This window comes from Danaus plexippus, chromosome 17 (assembly GCF_018135715.1).
Source record: "Danaus plexippus chromosome 17, MEX_DaPlex, whole genome shotgun sequence".
Classification (NCBI taxonomy): Eukaryota; Metazoa; Arthropoda; class Insecta; order Lepidoptera; family Nymphalidae; genus Danaus; species Danaus plexippus.
In genome coordinates this window covers 547,481-569,784 of record NC_083548.1, presented here as the reverse complement: position 1 = coordinate 569,784, position 22,304 = coordinate 547,481, and the positions used below count along the sequence as shown (strand labels likewise).

General features: G+C 40.3%; 2 protein-coding genes across 15 annotated transcripts in view; one reads left to right on the top strand and one right to left on the bottom strand.

Annotated features, from left to right (window-relative positions):
- The first annotated feature begins 634 nt into the window (after positions 1 to 634).
- Positions 635 to 22,304, top strand: part of LOC116771310 (insulin receptor substrate 1) — a 29,901-nt gene continuing 8,231 nt past the window's right edge. For 3 of the 6 annotated variants that reach the window (XM_061523363.1, XM_061523362.1, XM_061523360.1), the window contains exons 1-4: positions 17,086 to 18,106; positions 20,648 to 20,831; positions 21,501 to 21,626; positions 21,862 to 22,007. In XM_061523363.1, the coding sequence (XP_061379347.1) occupies positions 17,743 to 18,106; positions 20,648 to 20,831; positions 21,501 to 21,626; positions 21,862 to 22,007 (820 nt within the window). In that variant the 5' untranslated portion in view covers positions 17,086 to 17,742. Of the gene's footprint in view, positions 652 to 17,085; positions 18,107 to 20,647; positions 20,832 to 21,500; positions 21,627 to 21,861; positions 22,008 to 22,304 lie in introns of those variants that run through there. The other 3 variants (XM_061523365.1, XM_061523364.1, XM_061523361.1) reach the window with 2 other exon arrangements.
- LOC116771504 (disks large homolog 5) lies at positions 4,567 to 16,853 on the bottom strand. Of its 9 annotated transcripts, none has more exons than XM_061523063.1 (27): positions 16,756 to 16,853; positions 16,266 to 16,301; positions 16,141 to 16,190; positions 15,510 to 15,802; positions 14,694 to 14,809; positions 14,190 to 14,306; positions 13,933 to 14,050; positions 13,505 to 13,650; positions 12,809 to 12,932; positions 12,582 to 12,694; positions 12,262 to 12,368; positions 11,838 to 12,064; positions 11,331 to 11,471; positions 11,077 to 11,225; positions 10,365 to 10,549; positions 10,199 to 10,278; positions 10,000 to 10,118; positions 9,618 to 9,684; positions 9,293 to 9,383; positions 8,647 to 8,729; positions 8,264 to 8,348; positions 6,255 to 8,188; positions 5,855 to 6,129; positions 5,560 to 5,780; positions 5,123 to 5,256; positions 4,781 to 5,000; positions 4,567 to 4,706 (listed from the first exon to the last, which is right to left on the bottom strand). In XM_061523063.1, the coding sequence occupies exons 3-27, from the start codon at positions 16,181 to 16,183 to the stop codon at positions 4,600 to 4,602; spliced, it is 5,295 nt and encodes a 1,764-aa protein (XP_061379047.1). In that variant the 5' UTR covers positions 16,184 to 16,190; positions 16,266 to 16,301; positions 16,756 to 16,853; the 3' UTR covers positions 4,567 to 4,599. The 9 variants fall into 9 exon arrangements, with proteins under 9 accessions (XP_061379047.1, XP_061379052.1, XP_061379051.1 ...); XM_061523068.1 differs by having other exon boundaries at positions 8,285 to 8,348; XM_061523067.1 differs by having other exon boundaries at positions 8,647 to 8,711.

The following is a 22,304-nucleotide window of genomic DNA, read 5'->3' as shown; positions in this document are numbered from 1 at the left end:
AAATAAAACAAATATTGTATTTAGTTCAGTTTCAAGGGAAAATCTGAAGTGGTACATATTTATCTTTAACATGATTGCGATTACTTACTTTGTATATGCTAAATAATACATAACAGGTAGGTAAAGAATGGACCTTAGAAAAAATCTGCATTGTCTATCGCATGTCGGCCGCGGAGTAGGGCTAAATGAGATAGACTCATCAGAGTGGCAAGGTCAATATGATGACGCGAATAACTCGCTTCAGCTGACCGTGGAGCATTCATATTCTTATTACTCCAGCAAGTATTTTGAGTAAAACTAATATTTTTCGGATTACTACGCGTATATTATTATTTTAAAATACTATATACTCCAGACGTTTCGGTTACTTTGCAGCAACCTTGATCACGGGCAGACGATATGTGAATGTCTGTCAGTTTGTCTTGTTAATTATCTACCGCCAACGATTTCTTAATTTTCTTGCATATCGCTCTGGATGCCGGCAGTTAGTCAATTAAAGTTATTAGTTTCATTTAAATGAAAACTCGCGAAAGACTTAGATATCACTAAGTATTTTGGATATAAAATTATAGCGTTTTGATCAGTGATTTAAATAAATATTATACTAAAATTTTTAGTTGCGTCCAGCATCCGCATGATTCTACGAGTTAGGTACGTACAGCTCACATTAATACGCAGATTAAAATCAAAGTATTTTGTTTAATATTATTATTTCACAGCTATCATCAACATTTGTTTAATTTGAATTGTGTTACCTACAACTAATCACAATCAATAATTACTAAGATAAAGAAAATAGTCTATTAGCTTTAGAGATTGCACCTTACAGGAAAATATAGGTGGGATACGAGTGGTGAAAGTGAGGGTATGTTTAGAGTGTGTTAAATGTATCTCATGGCATAAATTCTTAACCGGACTTTAAAAGAAAAATCTATTATGATAAAGAGAATCGCTTTTAAATGACTGTCCGTGACTTATTGCAGTACATATAAATCGTTAATGAACGTCAAAATGTTCAATGGAATTTCTGTCACATTATAAGCACCATCAAAACATTTACAATACAAAAAACTATAATTAAAGTGTTTTTTTTCTTTCAAACATTACTTAGATCAAGAAGAATATTTGTATTATCTGTATCACAGTATATTAGCTAGGCGTGTCTTAAGAGCAGGTTGGAACGTTTTCTAGTCCTCGAATAAGGTCAGGATATTCAAATATGGAATGTAAACGCTGACGCAAGCGACTGCTAGTATTACATGTATACTCTGTATAAAGCGCTGGATATATTATGAAGTCGATATCTAAAGCGCTGTACACATGTCGGTTTAGTAACAATTATAAATGAAACAACAATGTTTAATCCGTATATTTATTTATTGCTTAGTTTTGAATGTAAACTGATCGTTGAAACTTTATTTAATTAAAGAAGTTAAAGTGAAGTTACAATATCCGATATACTTACAAGTTAAAACAACTCTCGTTTAAATTAATACCGTTACAAATACAGAGAAAAAAAAATTATAATAATTAAACATTAACAGACAAATATATCTCCAAAATAGGACATCAAAACTACCTTGTATAGACGTATAAATACTGTTTATTGTCCATATTAAAATACCATTATAACATTTTTCTATACATAGGATTAATTTATAATGTACAAAAGCGCAAAAAAAAATAGCAACTGATTCCTATAAATAAATATCAGATCAAATAAAATTACTTAAAAACTAAATGAATGCTTAAAACATTTAGTTATCGAAACGTATTTTGTGCAAAACCGAACATTAATATTTTCACATGGTAACTTTTATTAAACGATCAGAATAATAAAAAATCTTAAAAATATAAACAAAAAAAAAATTATAATACCGAAACAGAATGTACTACGAACGCATTCAATGTTTATTTCCTCAATGATTAGCACCGGCGCGTATTTACAATAATAATAATAAATAAATTATACAAATAAATCAACCGATAACGTCCTCCTTAACAGCCTGTCCTATTTCCTTCACTCTCATTATAACACATATGCAATAAAAAGAAATTTTACCATTCTGATCATATCGCGAACTGTTCAAACGAAATAAGCCCTCTCCTTCGTCGACGGCGAAGCAATAAGCTAACATTACATAAACTCTGTACAAAAAACTTAACCACTAGACTGTGCTGAAAAATATATATAATGATAAAGCCTCATCACGTGTTAATATCATTGAGATCTCGGATGAATCTCAGCACTTTTAATAATTAAAAATTAATCGAAACAAAAAAAAAACATACATCTACAGCAACCTTTATACGTCAGTGACGACCGGGCCTTATAATATACAAAACAAATACACAATAACAACAGACAACTCAGACGCAACAAATATATATAGTATAAATATATTTAATCTCCACGTTAATAGTTTATTGCCCGAAACAAATCCAACCGAACCCCAGCCGGTACCGAATGGTAGAAAAATAGGTCAATGAATAAAAAATTTATTTGTAAATTTGTAAATTACCCTCAAACGAGTCAGGAAGGCGGCCTCTAACACTAGAAACTTGTTTAAACACAACCCGGAGATAATTTAATTCGCGATCGTTAAAAGTTGGTCCTACGTATGTCACCAACCCTAAACATTCCGACTAACCCCTAAAATGATAATCGCCTTAAAGCCTGCTATACGAATTTAGACTATATAGTGTGTGTAATAGCGACGATTACCGCGTCTACAGATAGCGAAACAGTGCATTGTGCCAACTAAACGTACAAATGATAGGAGGTGAGCTAAGTTTAGTGCATATTGTTGACGATGCTTCCATTATTACATAATAACGACCTTTTCTCATACAAGCCCCGAGTATTGAAATGTAAGCGGCATGTATTTTGGCACATCAGACCCCCCCCCTCCCCCCCGCCCGCCTACTCCGTGCTGCAGTTGTTATAATCTAGACAGAAAACTGTTACATTACCCTCGCTACCGCTGTTATTATGCTATGACGATAATAATACTTTATTTTTTGTGTAACTTCTCCTTCAAAATACTTAGTTCCGTAGTACGATTTTGACTACTTATAACTTTTCTATCTCAGAACCAACTACGACTGCGAATACGCAATATTAAGGGTCCATGGAAACTACAATATTATAAATATCTATAAACCCAACGAAGTCTTTAAAATCCTATTGTTCCCTACTGTACTACTGTCAAAACAACTAAATACCACTACCTAATTGTATATTAGACTTGTAAACTATTCTAAAGAAGTATCCGAAGACTATTCGTAGTTCTCGATGTAAGAATACAAAGACGATCCTTCAAAAAGATTAAACCGTATTAAAAATATTAAAGATTGATTGGAAAATAGACATTAGTTCCGGTTAAATAAACCACCATAGAGAAGATATTTAGTAATACTTTATATAAAATAAATAGTTTTGATAAAACTAGTATTGTAGAAACTGTAGTATAGTTTAAAGGAAAGGAACATGAAACATGTAGTGTCTTAAATATAAGAGACTGTCAATACAGTACCTACGGCCGGCTCCCCGCGAGGAGAGCCGTAAAGCTTCCTTTAACGTTAGCACCTACCGAACGTTTTAGACCAATTCTGAACACTTACGTTGACCGACATGTATATTGAAGATTGTAAAATCAGCACCAAAGTAAGGAAATGTTGATGGACCGGAGACGCCACGACGCCGCGCCACGGCACGGACTGACGCACGTACAGAGATGAAGCTGCCGATCAGTACGACTTCCAGAGGCCCTTGATGGCTCGCAGCTTGGGCGACCTCTTGGTGGCCTCCAGCTCCTGCTTGAAGCTGATGATGAACTTCTCCCGCAGGCTGAGCCTCGGCGACGACGGCTTGAGGAGGAACTTCTTGAGATCGTTCGTGAAACTCGTGGCGGTGTAGTTGGGCTCGTCCTTCAGTTCCTCGTTGCTGGATTCGAGAAAAGACACCGATTTGTTCGACTGGATCGAGTTCTTTCTGTCGCGGCGGCTGGGCGTGGACTTGGATCGGGAACTCGTGGTAGCGCGGCTAGAAGGGAGGCTGTAGCTCTTGGACGCCAACGAGTAATCGTCCAACGAGTCCAGGGTGTCCGTGGAGCGGTTGCAGATCTTGCAGCACAGCTGGCAGTGCTCCATCTCGCTGTGGTACCTTCCATTACAAAGCACGTAGTTCTCCCTGAGCCGGACGCCCCGTTGTCGCCTTTCCTTGGTCTTACCTTCATATTTCCTCGACCTCTTCCTCTTACACTTGGGACAGTTGTTGCGAGCAATCTTCCTGAGCTCCTTGAGGAACACGTAGTCTATCTCGAAGTACTTGGCGTCCGGCTCCGAGTAGTATCTGAGGTCAGCGTCCAACCTATCGTGGTACTTGGTCTCTTTGGGTTTCTTCTTGGTCTTCTGTTTGGGCGGCTCGGGAAGTCCGGGGTCGGAGTAGTATCTGACGTCCGTGTCAGGGAGCGGCGCCGGCTGCCGGTCGTATTTACAGTGGGCACAGAAGGTCACTGACTTGTGCCTGGGGGCGGGGGCGGGAGTGCGGCCGGGGGCGGGGAGCGGGTCGGGTGCCGGCGGCGTGGGGGGCAGGGGTCAGGCCTGCGCGGAGGGGACCCACAGCGTCTTGTTCTGCTCCTCCTCCACCGCCTCCTTAATCTGCGTGCACATGTAGGCGATGTTCACGCCAGCTGGGATCTCGGCTGTGACGGACAAGTATCGTATTAGTAATAGTACACTCGACTATCACATTAATCCACGTCCAGCGCTAACTCACCCGATATATAATTCCTATATTCGTTTTCGACTTTCAATCCATGCTCGTACATCTCCTTGGCGGCTTTGGCCGACACTTTATCGGCGGGATACCTCGTGTCTTTGACTTCTTTGATCTGTTTGAAGGACTTGAACTTGATGAACAGAACAATAGGGTATATCTGATGCTTGTGAAGCTTCTCTATCGTCGGCACGCTGACGTCTATTATGCAGTGAATACCCTGCAGAAAATAGAAACATCAATATTATTACTATTATAACTTACAAAGTACGTAGAGATACGCGATTATAACATTGAGACAGCAGAAGAAATCTAAATAAGCTAATTTTTAAATATGGATACCTTATCAGCCAAGTCCCTCAGAGCTCGTGGGTCCGGCCTCGCGCGTGCGAACACGTGCGGCCAGTCCGTGACCAGCTTACCGGCCACGCACTCCCGCAGAGGACCCAGCACCGCCACCGGCCGCCGAGACCCATCTGTCAGACACGACACGGAAACGATATTATATATATAAAGCTTGCTCGCTTATGTACAGAATATATCATTAACATATATGTAGAATGATTACTTTATAGGGGATATATCATATTGATGTTATAACCCTCTCGAGACTCGGAACGATTAAATTAATTGTATCTCGATACATATATAAAAGTTAGGGTTTCAGGTAGAGATCTCTTTTAAGAGATAAGTTATCCTTTGTACATTACTTTTCTTTTGTAACTAATTTTGTAACTCTTGGTACATAAATAAATAAATAAATAAATAAAAGTATTTACAATGGAGCCGCTCCACTCTCTGATAGGACAGTGGAGGAGCGTCATCGGCCAGGGTCCCGGAGTCGCTCCAGCATCCCAGCTCCGTGTTTGAGAAAGACGCGAGCTCTTTACTGTCCCTATGTTTCTTGCGGCGGAAGAACGACCTCCGTGCTGTACTGGAAGCTCGTCGTTGGGCTTCGTTGTCTAAAGTGCCGACAGATCTACGCAAAATGTCTTCCACTCTAAAAGTAAACAGTTCCCGTTAAGTATATTTTTCTTAACCAGTGGTATTTCAACAGAAAGGGTCTGTGCTCACTTGAACTTGCTGGGTATAGTACCCCAATGTCGCTTGACTCCTTTGCAGTCCAACTGCCAGGCGCGCCACAGACCCGGAGCTCCATTGAACAGTGTGTTATCTACGAAGAGCACCTCGTCTTTTCTGAACCACAGCGAGTATTCATCTATGGTGTCCATGCCTATGGAGTTGATCTTAGCACAGCGGTCGAAACCCGCTCGTATGTAGAACGCATCGCCAGGCTTGTCTTTTATTTCGTGATATTGTTGGAGGTCGTGTCGGACTAACACGCTCACCTGGAATATAGACAACTGTTTATAGTACAATACGTAACGAGCTCACTCATAACACTTGGGCGTGTATTGATAACGAGCAAGCGATTCAAGTTTAAGTTGTATAAGATGCGTAATTTATAACGAACCTTGTCCGCTGGCTTCGCCAGTTCCAGAGCGGCTTGTTCAGCGGTGGCTCGTCTTAAGTCCACGTTATTGTATTCCAAGATTTGGTCCCCTGTCCGCAATCCCGCGATATACGCCGGAGAATCCATCTGAACGCTGTGCACGAATATGCCCACGGCGTTGCCACCCACAAGACTGATGCCCAAATCTGAACAGTTGCGCATTTCTATTAAGAGAAACCTGGGAAGATCTTTATTACCCTGCGACTGTCGCAGTGTAGCCGCGTCTGTTGATGGCACGTCCATACGTAATGATTGCTGAGGTCCGGGTGAGTTCCTGGGTGTTGGAGACCCGGATAAGGAAACTTCTTCGTCGTGAGAACTCTCCCCGGATGAAGAACTTCCCGGGACCTCCATTTCATCCTTGTATTTCTCTGGACTGAACTGCACCAACATCGTTATGGAATTTCCTATCTGACGTAATACGCTCGCTGCTAAAGTATACGTCGCTGAGCGCATGTTGATGCCGCACACTTCCAATAACTGATCTCCAACCTGCAACCCCACCTGGCTGGCTAAGGAGTTCTCGTTGACGGTGGACACGAACACGCCCCCGCTGCTCGGCGGACAGTATATCTGAATGCCTAGAGGCTGCTGACTCTTATCGATGTGCACCCTCCTCAGCTCTCCCGGCAACGGCTTGTTCCAGCCCAGCCCGCAATATTCCGGCATCGAATTTCTAGTACTTTTATGAGCCATTTGTTTTGCACCTCGTCCCGGACTTAACACTTCAACATGAAAAGTCGGCATCGGAGAATTTCGTTCGGAGCTCCGTTCTATGGAGCCCGTGCTGAGTTTCCCCGCAGAATTCTTCGACGTCACACTCGGGTTAGACGGTATTCTGAATCGCTGGTTCTCCTTTTTCCTAGGAAAAGTCCCGCCCTCGTATGTGTGATGATAGTCCCTGTTGACCCTCGGAACTGGATGTAGGTCAGACATGTTGTGCGTGTGGGATGTGAACGAGTGCATGTCGTAGCTCGTGCCGATGCTCTCCCCGGATTGACTTTGGGGAATATTGGTTGGACTCGACAGATGCGTGTAGCGACTCGAAGAGTGTGGATTCGAATTTGTGAAAGGACCTCTGTAGTATTGTGACTGTAGCCGCGACTGTGAGGGCAGCGTGCCGGTCATCGGGAAATTCCCGTTGCTGTTCAAGCTGTCGGGCCCGAAGCTGTCGCTGTCCGATGGATATTTATTCACCGCCTTCGGTGACGATGACTTCTTCGATGAATAGTAAGAGTCGAGTATATCTTTGCCCGTATGATTTTTTATTGTATGGTCCAGGGAACTCGGTGATTTTCTAGACACGAAGTCCAGGGAATTAGGACCCTTGTTCACCATGAAGTCCAAGGAGTGAGGACTTTTAGTGCGGTTCCTGCCCGGTTGGTAGAAGAGAGAGTCTTCTGACGGGTTCAATACTAGACTTAATCTGTTCGGAGTGACGTCCTGTTCGTAGTCACTGATAGATATTTTGTCCTTTTCCAGAGTGCGATTCTTCTCGAAGCTCATGTTTGGCGGAGCGAAGGGGTTATGTATGGCTAAGGGAGCCGATTTCGGAAAATGTTCCACAGCGGGACTCGATTCTATAGATTTATAGACCGAATGTCGTGCGGGCGTGGTCACTTGAGTCAATGGAACGTGTCCCAGAGGTATGGGGTTCGAGTTTCGGTTCGTGTTGGACCTCTGAGGTTCGGGCGGCAGTTTAGTCGGAGGACTGAGCAGGATGGACAGCGGCGGTCTCTCTTTCCTGGACCTTGGCTGCACTATGGTCCCCGTGGCGCTGTCTTCTAGCACAAAGTTCGCCCGCGCCTTAGGCCACGTGCCGCCATTCTTAGCATCATTCTGTGCTTCTTTATTTTTTCGTCGTGATCTTTTCAACACGCTGCTCGTCTCTTTTACTGAAAACATATCAGATTGTAACGTATAAAGGTCATTTCTATATAAAAATTTGTTCCTCGACTAAAATATGATACCTGAGTCTATGTTACACTCACTTGTCTTCCCGTGATAGCTGTCTATGACGGAGTCCAGTTCGGCGATGGCGTCCGACTCGGGCACCTGACACACGGACATGATCGTTACAATTATACCAGCGATAACATGTCATATGTCTCCCACCGTCAACTTTGACGGTGGGAGACATAATCTATTCACTGTAACTATTGAAATTCAAACAAACCAGGGTATCAAAAAGTAAAGAAACTGGAATAAAAACGAACAAATCAGTGTACATTCAATGTTACGATTAAAAATATTTCTTGGTACCAAGTTATTCAGTTTAAACACTGATCTAAATGGGTCCTTAGATACCCATGTATATACCCATGGGGTGTCGATATATAATGGTCCTCCGTACCTTCTGTTTGTCTTTCCCCTTGCTGGTGACCGCCTCTATCTTCCCCCTCAGCATGTCCCACGCGCCTGCAACACGATGCACTACTAGAACACAATACATTAAGCTGCAGACACACCCAACGCTATTTTCAATAACAGTTTTTGTCATTGAGTGAGTACGTCACCTTATATTTAATGTTAGCGTCTGAACATGGTTATGATAATCACTCACTATAAAAACACTTCCTACACCGTGACAACTTCTTATTCAAGTAATTTTGTTGTTAAAAAACACACAAGCATTCATTTTTGTATATAAATTTTTGTTACCGATGTACGTATTAAACGAAACCAAAGTTTAAATCTTTCTTAATCAAAATTAATAATAACAATTTATAATGTGTTCAAGGTGTCGAACCTCGTGTGTCCCCGGCTTTATAAGTCTGTAGTACAATCTTATCGGCGCTCGATTGCTGATACTGATATCGCTCGAGAGGTGTACGAGTTGTTTACTGTCTTTTATAATAATAAAATTACTACGTGTGCCTTACACTATATAAATAACAGACGAGTTCGATGTAACGCAACCCTTGTAATAGACAGCGTTTCTAATCCCCCGACCTGTAGTTGCTAAAATGTTAGTTTGTATATACATATGAGCCGCCTACCCCTGTCCTGGGAGATCTTCCCCTGGCTGCCGGCGGTCACGTGGTACACGTATCGTCTATCAAAATCCGGCACGCCGTGCTCTGTGTGGATCTGTGACACACGTACGAATATTACTTATATGTCATTATTTTCAGTACCTGGTAGGAAGGATAACTGTGTTATTGATAAAATGCGCTATTATATTACTGAATACCAGAAGTGGAGGCGCGATGACGTCACAAGGGTGTCCATGGGGTATTATTTTGTATATATTAAAAAAAATCGCAATCTTTATACATGGATTAGATAAATTCTATTTTAGCGTCACACGTCGCAGCCCCGTACCTTAGTGTCGGGCGGCGGCAGGAAGGCGCAGGTCTCGTCCTTGCAGTCCCCGTCACAGTCGGGAGCCCTGGTCACATAACAATGTCTCAGTGAGCGCGTGTTGTTGTTTCCGTCGCCGGAATGTCTCTCGCGTGTGTTTTTGTCGGATGTTTGCATCATTTTTTGAATACGTGATGTCGATCTACTAACGACTGTAATTACTCATTTTGCTCTTTAAATTATGACATTTTTGTAACGTATCATACTCATATGCATGCATGTATATGGTTATGAAGCACTGCGTGTTTGTTTTTATCTGTACTTGAGCATGTGCTAGTAAGCATACATGTCTCAAAGTGTGAGTGTGCGCATGCGCATGCGCGTGTGCGTGTGTGTTTAGTACCGTTGTAAGGTCGGCAGTGCTCTCAGCACGGTGAGCGTGGCGCCATCGTACGCGCTGTCGTCTAACAGAGATAGCGCTTCCGACACACTCTTCACGCCCTCCAGAGAACGATTATTGATCTATATGGGAAATATACGAGTGTGTATAAAGTATTACGATGTACGAAATACAATAACCCATGTAATGAAGAGGAACATACGCTCACGACCCTGTCTCCGACCTGGAGACTTCCCTCCTTCGAGACGGCGCTGCCGCGACTTATTTTGCTGATGAAAATACCTGCCGATGAAAAAACCATTACAACCATGACCTTATCAATTTCAAAACATTACAGAATATATGATGTTCCTTATATATAACCAGACCGTGTGAGAGTGTGAGCGCCGCGTGGTCCCGTGGCGCCAGTCGTATGTCGATTCTCCTTGCACGCGCTCGTTGGAGCCTAAGCAGGGCTCCGCCCCGGGACAGCGCCGCCCTCAGGCAGCCCGCCAGCACTCCGCCCCGGGACCAGCCCGACCCCCCGCAAGCCTCCGTGATACGATCTAGAGGACTGGGGACGAAAACAGTCGATAGTAATAAAAAATAAAATTTAATTGACACATAGTTATCTGTTTATACTACACTTCACTGTGTATGAACAGTAGAACGTGGAAGTAATCAATAGAAAAAAATATTTCCCTAAGAAAACAGATGGTAGAACATGTAAGATGACTATAACAAATGAAAAGGGGACGAGTGACGAGCAATTCACGACAAAAAGTAATGTCCAGGTCTTAGTGCTTTAATTTAATCACTCAATCCTACTAAAAAAATATTTCAATCCTTATCATTCTACAAAAATCGCACCTGCCTCGTATGTATACTCTATATATCTGTATACTCTGTATGTCTGTATAGTCTTTGTGGTCCCCATAGTTTGTATATCTGTATAGTCTGTGTGGTCCCCATAGTTTGCATATCTGTACAGTCTGTGTGGTCCCCATAGTTTGTATATCTAATAGTCTGTGTGGTTTCCATAGTCTGTATGTATGTATAGTCTGTTCAGTCTCTATCATCTATATATCTGTATATCCTTACAGTATCTTCCCGTCGGCCAGCGAGCCTGTCCGCACGGACGTGACGTAAACGTGCTGGTCGGTCCCAGCCTCTCTCCCTCCACAGAACTCTAACCCCAAGGCCTCGGGGCTGCCTTCCAGCTCCACCTCCAACTCCTCCCACTCCAACTTCTGTTAATACAACCACATATATAAAGACTATTCATATGATAGTGCCGGATCGACCGGTCTATTTATATGGGACCGTGGGAGATATGGGTGGCAGCTATCTGTAACCTGCAAGTCCCCGTAGTCCCTGTACCAGGCCAGGCGACACTTGTCGTCGTGTGACCTGGCTCGCGGCTTGTCCTTGGTCTCCTTCTTGTTGTTTCCGTGTCGCCTCGCCTCCGCCAGCTCGCCCACCATCTGATCTCGCTCCTTCATTCACAAAATTATTATTATGAAACAGAGTATACCTCTAATTTTGTATTCGAGGAGAGACATTTAGTAAACTTATTACTGATAAATCCCCTCTGGTATTCTTCTTCTACTAGTTAGATAGTTTACTAGAAGTACGCTAATGGTTTATGGAGTATTTGGAACAAACCATATTATATTGTTCGTGTAAAAATATGCTGATGTGTTAAAGAATACAAATGGGACAAACAAGTTCAGGCTTTGTTTATGATTCACAAAATCAAAGAAGAGTTTCCATTAAACCCATATTATATGGGATAAACAATGGTTGTTGCCTATAACATGTACGTGACGTATCACTACGTACATTACAATATAGGAACCGACCTTTCTCAGTCTATTGCACAGAGCCTTAACGCTCTCCCTCTCCTGCAGCAGCTTGTCCCTCTCGGAGAAGGCCCAGTCCCTCCTCCGGCGAGCCACGTCGGCCTCCCTCAGCGCGTCCGCCAGCTCGGCCTGCAGGCGGTGTGAGCGAGCCCTGAGTCGCTGCAGCTCCTGGTTGGCCTGCTCCAGGTTGTCGGACTGGGCCTTGTCGCCTTCACCCAGCACGAGACCTGACATGACAACATCACGTGTTTCATTCACTAAATCTCTGTCTCAGTCGGACGAATCATTTATTGTTTTTTTTTTTGTGAAATAATAGTGATATATATACGGTAAATATTATTTTACGTGTAGAATGACAAATCCTTGCCTGACCAACTTTGAGATACTTTTAAAATATTTTATGATGAAGGTTTTTATACTCTACCTTGCAACTTATCCATAGACGGATCATTGGAATGCTGTCCGTTCAAGAAGCCGTCGGTGCCAACACCAGTCGAGAGTCCCAGGTGATGATATACAGAGTTCTCTTGCCTGCAAAATATCAAAAACATGTACTAATATTTCCAAAACCCTTCAAATTCGAATTCTACCGTGGGCTATCAAAACTTGTTTGTATTAAAATCCTCGTCAAAAGACAGGACAAGTTATTCATACAAAAAACAAGGCTTGTTTTTGCGTGACTTGTCATGAGTTCTAAAGCAAGTAAGGTATCTTTTGTAATGGCAATGTTATCGCTCATCTCACCGCGACTTCCCCAGAGTGTTGGTGTTCTGTGGTGTCTTAAGGTCGGTGCACTCTTTAATGGCGCGGTCGCGGTCGGCTAGAGCTGACTCGATCTCACGACGGAGACTCTCGGCCTGGTTAAAATACGACGATAAAATTCTCCAAAGAACGTTATTTCATATCAAGAGTCGTCTATAGTATAATTTACACTTTACAGAATTCCAAGTAAATAAATATTTTTAAATCACCTGCAGTGCGGTAGCTCGCTGTTCGTCGCGGGACGCTTGAAGCGCTGACTCCAGCGCCGCTACCCGCTTTAAAGCGGCTTGTAGATCATCAGAAAGCTTTTCCATTTCCTTATGAACCGTGTCCCTGAATAAATAATACAGGGATAATAAATTTTAATTCAAAACTTGTTTAAATTTATTTTTCTTTTGAGTGGAAATAAAATTTTTATGAAATCTATACAGCAAAATCATTAAATAACATCAAATAATATTTTTCATTAGCAGACATCGCTAGATAAATATACATTTGTATAATAAAAACATCGATTTAATTTGAGTATTATTCTTACTAATGAATTTCCTACCAAATATATTTTTCTGTGACATAGTCATATTTTATCTAGTTTGTCTCTCGTGTTAAAACAGCACGCACGGTAACCCGCGGACGGCGACATCTATATATGTGTCACATTACTTCACACAAAGTACATCTTTCATGACGCAATCCTTCAAAAACTACACGGAATGTTGGGATGAATCTATCCTTAAATCGATATAATTAACCTTTACAATAATGTATCTTATATTAACTGGTGGGGATAACGTATGGCAACATGGCATCGTGACTGCTAAGCTACACCATGGGGAGTTTGGTCATAATGTCCGTAGATACTAATAAAATTATCAAATTATATCATCTGTGTCGGCCGGTCGCACCTCTCGCTCATGATGAGCGTGTACTCGGCCATGGCGGCGTTCCTCTCGTCCGTGAGCCGCTTGATGTCCGCTCTCTCCCGCACGCCGCCCTCCCACTGCCGCACCACGCTGGCGACCTGCTGCTTCAGGGCGTTTCGCTCCCGGATCTACGTCACACCACTTTAACTGCTACACATCCTTGTACTGAACCCAATATATCCGGTCTCATGATACACGCACTGAGACTGGTTATAATTATAACATCTACAGAGATTCCAACAGATAAAAGTTTAGGTTTTTATTTATATAGTAGTTGTTTTCGTTAAAAATACATTTAATATATAAAAACAAAATGAATTATCTCTGTGATTTTCTTGAAATCATGTTCATCCCTGTACAATTTGCTCGGGCACATTATGCGTATATAAATCTAATGTAACATAACTCACAACTGAATTCCTCTCCTGTGTGAGGTCATGGCATTGTGTCTTCAGCCTACTATTCTCTTCCTGAACAATCTGAAGCTTCTCCAAGGTTGTGTTGTGGTTTTCGATGAGGTCATCATATCTGCATTGTTCAATCGTTAACAACCGTATACATGACCGGTCTACATGGAACTTAAGAACTCGATCGCATAGGACGTATGGAAAATTGCTAAAGGTCCTTGCAAGTTAATGATGATTTGATTATGGCGATAGTAAAATACCTCTTCTGAAAACATTCAAATTCCTCTTTGAGCGCGTCGAAGTCTCTGAGCGCGTGTACGAGAGCCTCCCCGCCCTCGGCGCCTCCGCCCTGTAGCACCTGCACCTCGCGCTCCAGTCTAGATACAAGGGGAAATGGTGAAAAATGGCGAAAGGTATGGCAGAAACAGTTGATGGTTAGTGGTAGGTAGTAAAAAGACCATTCATGTAATATGCTATGATCGGACTATGCTTATAGTTGTGATATTATAAGAACAGAAAAAATATTATAAGAACAAAAATATATATTAACATAAAATTTTGAAAGCTGTTTAGATTGATTTTAATGGAAGTAACCAGATCACATTGCTTTAATAAACTGACAACCAGTGAACGAGATACTTCTCGACTGAATTCCCGAAAGAGGGGCAGTTCCTACGGATGCAGATCAATCCAAACTGGTTAGCCTGGAAATTCTTGGAAAAACCCATAGATGATGAATGATAAATGATAAGTGGTATAGGTACCGTTGGTTATCATTGAGTAAGTCCCCGTACTTGCCGCGCAGGCTGCTCGCCTCCTGAGCGGACACCTCGAGCTGGTTCATCGCCGCTCGATGCTGGCCGCGGAAGTATTCCAACTCCTTGAAAAGTAAAACCTTTGTAAACACTGAGGACTGACCGGAAGTCAGCGGTGACCAAAATAACAACTCATTATATTCCACCGAAACTCACGAACCAATTAATACATCAATGAAATGAGAATTTGAACTGGAGAAATTCCAGCGTCATTTTCGTTAGAGTTTCAAAAAAAGTTTAATACATTTCAAAGCGTATTGAAAAATATAGTTCAGTAGGTCGCGCCGTCCTTTAGTGAGTTTTTTAAAACCGCATTTTTCATTCAGACGAATGGTGCTATTGCAATATTACTTTCCGCAGCTCTGCTATGAACAAATTCAAATGCTTTGTTCTCTTTGCCACAGAATGAATAAGAAATATGTACCTTTATATTTAAAGTTACCTGTTCGGGTCATTGGATATTTTGTTAGTTTTTATTCGTCGATATTTTAATCTTTAATTTTTTACATTTCTTATACAAATTTTTTAATCTTCTGGATAACAAAGAGCAATTTAAATGGTTCCCTTACACTGTTTCCAATAATTAATCAATATTTTCTATAATATATTCCTTATGCTAAAGACCGTGCAAAGTGGAGGAGTTTGAGCAGGAAGGCAGATCCTGGCTAATGCTGGGATAAATTGCCAGGAAGAAGAAGATTCCACATGAGTATTACACATTGACAAACTGAACCTACAGTCATTAATAACAATAGTAGGTCTCACTTTCATAACATGCTCACAGCGCCGGGATGTCTCGGTGTGCTGTCGTCGTAACTGGTTCAGATCATGCAGAGCCTTCTCGCACTGCTGCTTCAAATTCTCATTAGCTTGTTTATTGATGACGTCATACTGCCCCAGCTCATACGGAGCACTCATGGTGTGAGTATGGCTAGTGTAGTTGGGCTTGTCGTAGCACTGGGACGATGATAGAACTTCATATTCGATAGGTATAGGTATTGTCGGCAGCTGAGTTGTGTTATGTCTTTCATTGCTTACGTAGCTGTGGGATATGGACTCTGGAAAAATATTGGACTTTATGATTTAGAAAAGAGTGAAGGAAATAGTAGAACTCCTTATTAAAATTGAAATGACTAACATAAAACCAGGACAACAGTTTTTATGATAAGCACTTCCATATCAAGACATATAGTACTAATAATTAGAGCAGAGACTAATAACATAAAATGTGATAGGTTGAGTTACAAGTGTCTTTAGTTGAATGTAGAAACAACATTTAAAAAGGAATCATAGTCACTGACAAGTATTTTTGTGCAATGGGCAAGTTTTTAAATCAATAACTATATTATATATATATAATTGTCTATTACATTAAATGTTAAAGTAAATGGCTTACCATTGCTCCCATTACTCTCTAGAGATGATGTGCCAGATGCCATAATATTTCTAAAACACCACCAACTTTATTTTATTATAAGAATCATACAATAAAACTACATAATATATTTCAATTTACATTACCTTCACAGTTATGATCTATAGTCCATTGTATCTCACCTAAAATGAAAAATATATCTTATAAGAGTATTTTTGATACAAGCATAATGTTTTCTCAAACTCCGAGGGTGCAAGTTTGGCACGGTTTTCACGGTCTAGCGGTGGTTGGTTGCAAAACTAAACCGCAAGTGTTGATAGACTGTTGCAACTTTACTGTTTACATACTATGGACACTAAACGGCCAGTTGCTACGATTTATATAGAATCAATTCGACACTCAAGAATATCAGATAACTGTACATTGATATGGGCTACAAGTACCATCATCGAACATTGAAAACACCAAAATCGCTACAAAAACTATCCTTTCGCCAGGACTACAATTTTCACGGCATAGAAGTAATTGCTTATTTCACAATGTAAACAGATCGTTCAGAACTTGACTATTATATATGGATGTAAACCGCACAGTTTTAGCTAACAATAAGCAAAAATAAGACAACAAAACTATTACACGTATTTATCAGCAGTAATTTGCCAACATTTCCCGTTTCTGTTCTCTACCTTTTTTAGCAAGTAAATGAATGAATGAATGACGGACACAAAAGGAGACGGACATATTTTTTAAGTGTTGTCAATCCTAAATTCATTTTAAAATCGGATAGTCAGATAAGAATATAATAATATTTTTCAAATAGATATTTTAATTAAAATATAGATTCTTTAAATATACTTATATTTATATTGTTCTGAAGAAATTGTATATTGATACAATGTTTATATTTAAATATTCTTTTACAACAACAGGAACGTATCCGAACAATACGGCACTATTTTCTCATAATCGTCGTTCGAATAAAATGACACGCAATAGCGAGGAACCAATAAAAAACGACGCGCAAATACATGAGTTTTATAAATCAAGTGCATAACTTACAAATGATTTTGTGTAATCTGACCCTTTCATTTAAAAAAAAATATGTTTTTGAAACTGTTATGTATAGCGCGTAAAAATGATTGTTTTGATGTTGCATGAAGGCATGACCACGGCGTGACTTCCATGCCCTGCGTTCCTACGGAAGGGCGTGCGGAATGCGGATTACGTTTACTATGAATGATTTTATCTCTTTCTAAACTCGTGTATCTGTGAATGACCGAGTGTAATAGCGAGCGTACCAAATTATGGATTGAAAAGCGTTTGTTGTTGTATTTTGATATTAGAACCGCATTGCTGTGGGGTTATTGCCGTTATCACGTCCAAAAATCGTATCAGTTTAATATAGGCGGTCATATGGCGCCTGCAGGACTATTCCCAATGCGGATTAGTTACGCCGTTCGATTTGTCGAGCGCCTTACTATTTACGCACTATTGAAAAGAGATAGTACGTATTTTTAGTCGCGTCGACGGTGTGACGAGTGACGAGTGACTTTCATCACAGTACGTAAACAACTTCAAGGTTATCCGTTGTGTTTGTGCCAGTGCTGATGCGGAGACGCTGACATGGCTGCAATGGTGGAGGGCGCCGTCGTGCGTCAAGGCCACCTTCGGAAGTTAAAGACGATGAAGAAGAAGTATTTCGTGCTTCGCGCGGAAACCTCGGAGTGTTCGGCGAGGCTCGAATACTACGAATCGGAGAAGAAATTTCGGTCTGGAGCTGCTCCTCGCCGCGTCCTGCTGCTGAAGAGCTGCTACAATATAACGCGGAGATTGGACTTGAAACAGAAACATGTGATAGCTTTGTTTACTAAAGAAGAACAATTGTGTATAGTGGCTGAGAATGAGCAGGATCTGCACGCCTGGCTCACTGCTATTCTTAAACAGTTCAGAACAGATGATGCCAGCGATGAGCTCTTGCATCCCATACGTAAGTTATTAATTGTAATTACATATGATTGATAATATCTACAAACAGCCCAAGCTCAGTGCGGCTTTCTTGATATCTAAATACCCTCCATCACATCTTAAATCACTATTTATCATTATCATTGTTTATTAAATTTGTACATTTCCGTTGGCCATGCATAAGTTATTTATGTATTGCCCTATGCTAGAACAACAAAATAATTAATAATTCTCATGTTTTGTTTATATTATTAAAATCTGAAATTTATCATAACATCTACTTGGTATCTTGGTCCTCGGTCAATCATTATTTCATTATATATATGTAATTCACTAATATCATAGTAAACAAAAAATAATATTTTATCTCTATTAATAATACATAAATTTAAAAAAAAATTCTTTAAAATGTTGTTTATCGTATGTTATCGGTAATCTATTACTAAATAAGTGTGTGGTATAGTATGCAGGTTTGTTATCTCTGAGATCTTGGGACCAATATTATGATTATGTTGGACAAAGTCAACAGACTGTAATGAAACCGGTAACAGTTCAATAATAATCAGATAACTTAATAATACTATATTAACTATAAAAATATGTCCGCTAATATTGATTGCACAATATTTTTTCCATCTATTTTCCTCAATACAAAACTGTAACTTAAACTTCACAATACAATTGAGATTATATTTGTTCAAAAAAGTATTATTGGGCAATAGGGAAATAATAATGAGATAAATATCACTAACCTTATTACTGAATGGAAAAACCGATATGATTTCCTCTATCACCATGCTTATTGAACTCGGCTGTTATAGTTTTAATATTATTTTTATACCTCTTTAGGAAATAAATAAATATTTATTATTATTATGCTATGAAATATGAAACCTGCACCTCCTTAGTCAGTGACAGTTGACGGAGGCGATAGTCAGGTGATAAAGTGTTATAAAATAAAATACATACATATATATGTATGTATATGTTTATATTGAACAATATATAACACCCAAAATGTGTTATCAATGCCAGAGCACACATTTTATTAGTGATGAATCAACACAGATGATGGAAACATACTCATAGTAGTCTCAAGGCTATCGTGTCATTGACCTCATGTAACTTAAATAATGTGTAAACAAACTTCTATAATCACCAGAAGAAAATAAATAGCAGGCTATAACAATATGGCATGATGTTTAATATGCATTTGAATTAATTTACTAACATTCATTCATTGAATGGTCATAAGCATTGTGCCTTCCTATACTGTCATCAGTCATGGCTTTTAAATAAATAATAATAACTAGAAATTACCATAATTGCAAAGCAATGTAGAGCAATTGTGTTTAGAGTATTCTTTAATAATCCCTAACTTTTACAATTAAGAGTACCAATTAAAAATATCACACCTAAAGAATATGGAATTTCGATACAAATGTCGTGCCCTCATATTAAATTAAGTGAGACAAATTTGAAGTCGTAGCGGTCTAGAGGTTAAAGTCCCGCCTTCGTGCAGAGGGTGCGGATTTTCAACCTGGCAAGTACGTACTTTATGTATAAACTGTATGTACTTTCTAAGAGCATTTAGACACGGCCAGCTGACAGATAGTGAAGGAAAACATCGTGAAGAAAACCTGGACTTATAATTTCAAATTATGAGTTTGAAATCGCCAATCCGCCTTGGGCAGGCGTGACGATTAATGCTCTAACCTTCTCCATGTTAGAAGTCGCCTTTGCTCAGCAGTGGGCACCGATAGGCTGATGATGATGGGACGCAATCTTATTGTATAAAAATCATAAACATACATGAATTGCACATGTTCATATTTATTGTAGTACCTTTCGCCGTATGTCGACGCGACCTTGGAGATTATCCCGTTCGTTCACGGATCATGCAATAAATAACTTCTCATCCCAATTCTATGTTATACAGCCATCGCGTGCCCTCCCCCACACATTACACTTTATTTACTGCTTCCACGAAAACGGGGAAGTCCCCTCGACGGTAACATAATAATATTTAACTTTCCTGTCATGTAATAAACATGCGATGTCAATTGAAATTTAATATATCGCGACGAATTTTATCTACGGTGTTATTTAATTTTATTACTACTACAGACTTTATGCGGACTAACGTCGCTTTAATATTATCGTACAGTTTGCGAGTCTCGCTATTCTCGACACAAGTTTGCGTCGTCACACTGTTTACGAAGCTTTTCCCGTTTATCATTGTGTTGAATGTTAAACGGGAAACGCTGCGTTAATGCTGTTATGTGTGAAGATTTATGAATGAAAGACTGTCAACGCTCCGTTTGTAACGTAACGATTCAAACTTGGAGTAAGCAAACAGAAAGTGCAAATTCATGTAAAGTGTTTTTTATTTGTGTTATTGTCTGTATATATGTTGGTATTATTTTTATCAATTAATTGCCGGAAATGAAAATCATTCTTTAGTAAGGATTACAACAACATATTATTATAAATCTAAATAACATTCAGATTTAACTCGTAAAATCTGTTGTTACGCTTTATCTTGATACTTAAATATTTGCAGAACATGTATGGCAAGTGAACGTCCAGAAGAAAGGTCTGGGTGCGTCAAAAAACATCCAGGGACTGTACAATCTGTGTTTAACGGACAAGACCCTGGCCTTGGTCAAGATTAAGAGTCTGAACAACGTGATCAGTGACCTGGGGATCCCGGAGAGGGTCGAGTACTCCTTGAAGAACATCAGACGGTGAGAACTCGCTTGACAATAACGGGCCCATAATACAGACGACATGAACAATTTCCTCATTTAAACTATCTCATAATTTTTATATTTTATTAGGTATATTCTTAATTAGCTATCATATATAAAAAGAAACCAAAGGCAGAGTTGATGCCGAGCTGCATGCATTAACGATGATACTTTCTTCATTCAATTAACTTCTGGGTGTAGTGAAGTTCTGAGGGTAGCCGAAGCTCGGGACGTTTTTCTGCCTTTAATATTATTGGAACATTCGTAGAATGATTGATTAAAATAAAATTATACGAAAAACTTTTTATTTAAAGCAAATATAATGCAGTTTAGTTAATATTAATAAATTTTAATTATTTCAGAGTAGTTTGTACATGAACTGAATGAAACGCTGGGAACATGATAACTTTTAGAATATTCATTTATGTTCCGCGAATTGTTATGACTCGCGGCCTCCATTTGAAAAATATGGTTTCGCTAACTAACATCCACAACACCGCTGATTACATTTGAATATCGTAAAGTAACTTTAGTAACTTTATTAATACAGACCACACGATGGTAGAACTCTAAATGTTAGTCATTGTCAGACCGCGTGTTTTCTTACCATTAGCATATTTTTTCAAATATCGTCGTTATATCATATCATGGGATCTGTTCCTCCAGGTGCGGCGATTCCGAGTGTTTCTTCTACATGGAGGTGGGCCGGCAGACGGCCACCGGCGCCGGCGAGCTGTGGATGCACTCCGACGACTCCAACATAGCACAGAGCATGCACTCCACGATATATCAGTTAGTCTGACGTTCACATTACACACCCACAGTCCACAGCGTCACAGCCTGGACCCGGGACTCGACTTGTGTGTGCTGAATACATAGATATGGTGACCAAGTGACAGCGCCATCTAGTGACTGCGGCTATGCAACTTGGTGAAAGATACGACGATGTGTAGCTTTGAGAAACATGTTCCGATGATGTTTGTGTATAAACGATACGCTAACCATTAAATGATGTGTCCCCTTCCAGCGCCATGAGGAACTGTGCCAAGGAGACGGAGAACGAAAAGGATCACATCGTGATATCCAACAAGAACCTGATGGAGGGCTCGCACCCGCTGCCCGCCCGGAGGCAGACCTACTCCGACGGCCGAGGGCGGGCGGGCTTCTATAACGGTAGGGAGGGTGACGACACAGACTGGGATGAGATGATACGCGGATAGTAGGACGCGACAGGCGCGGCTCTTATATCGTTTTATTAATACATTTTAATAAAAATATTATAAAATAAAACAAATTAAATTAAAGAAATAATCAAATAATCCTCACCGATGTTTCTCTCCACATCACACATTCTCATGTAGCCAGTGCCAGTAGTTCAGTATGTAGTACGTAGTATTGACGCTTATCGACATGTTAATAATTCAAACATTTCAGTAGAGTCGTATGAGTAGTTCAGCCCTGTAGATCGCT

What these genes read in the sequence shown, in the direction of transcription:
- LOC116771504 (XM_061523063.1), bottom strand. Translation starts at nt 16,183, where the DNA reads ATGGCATCTGGCACATCATCTCTAGAGAGTAATGGGAGCAATG. An exon ending in TGTGCAATAGACTGAGAAAG is followed by an intron (nt 11,472 to 11,837) that starts GTCGGTTCCTAT and finishes TTGTGAATGAAG; the next exon opens with GAGCGAGATCAGATGGTGGG. An exon ending in ATATAGGAATTATATATCGG is followed by an intron (nt 4,707 to 4,780) that starts GTGAGTTAGCGC and finishes TGTCCGTCACAG; the next exon opens with CCGAGATCCCAGCTGGCGTG.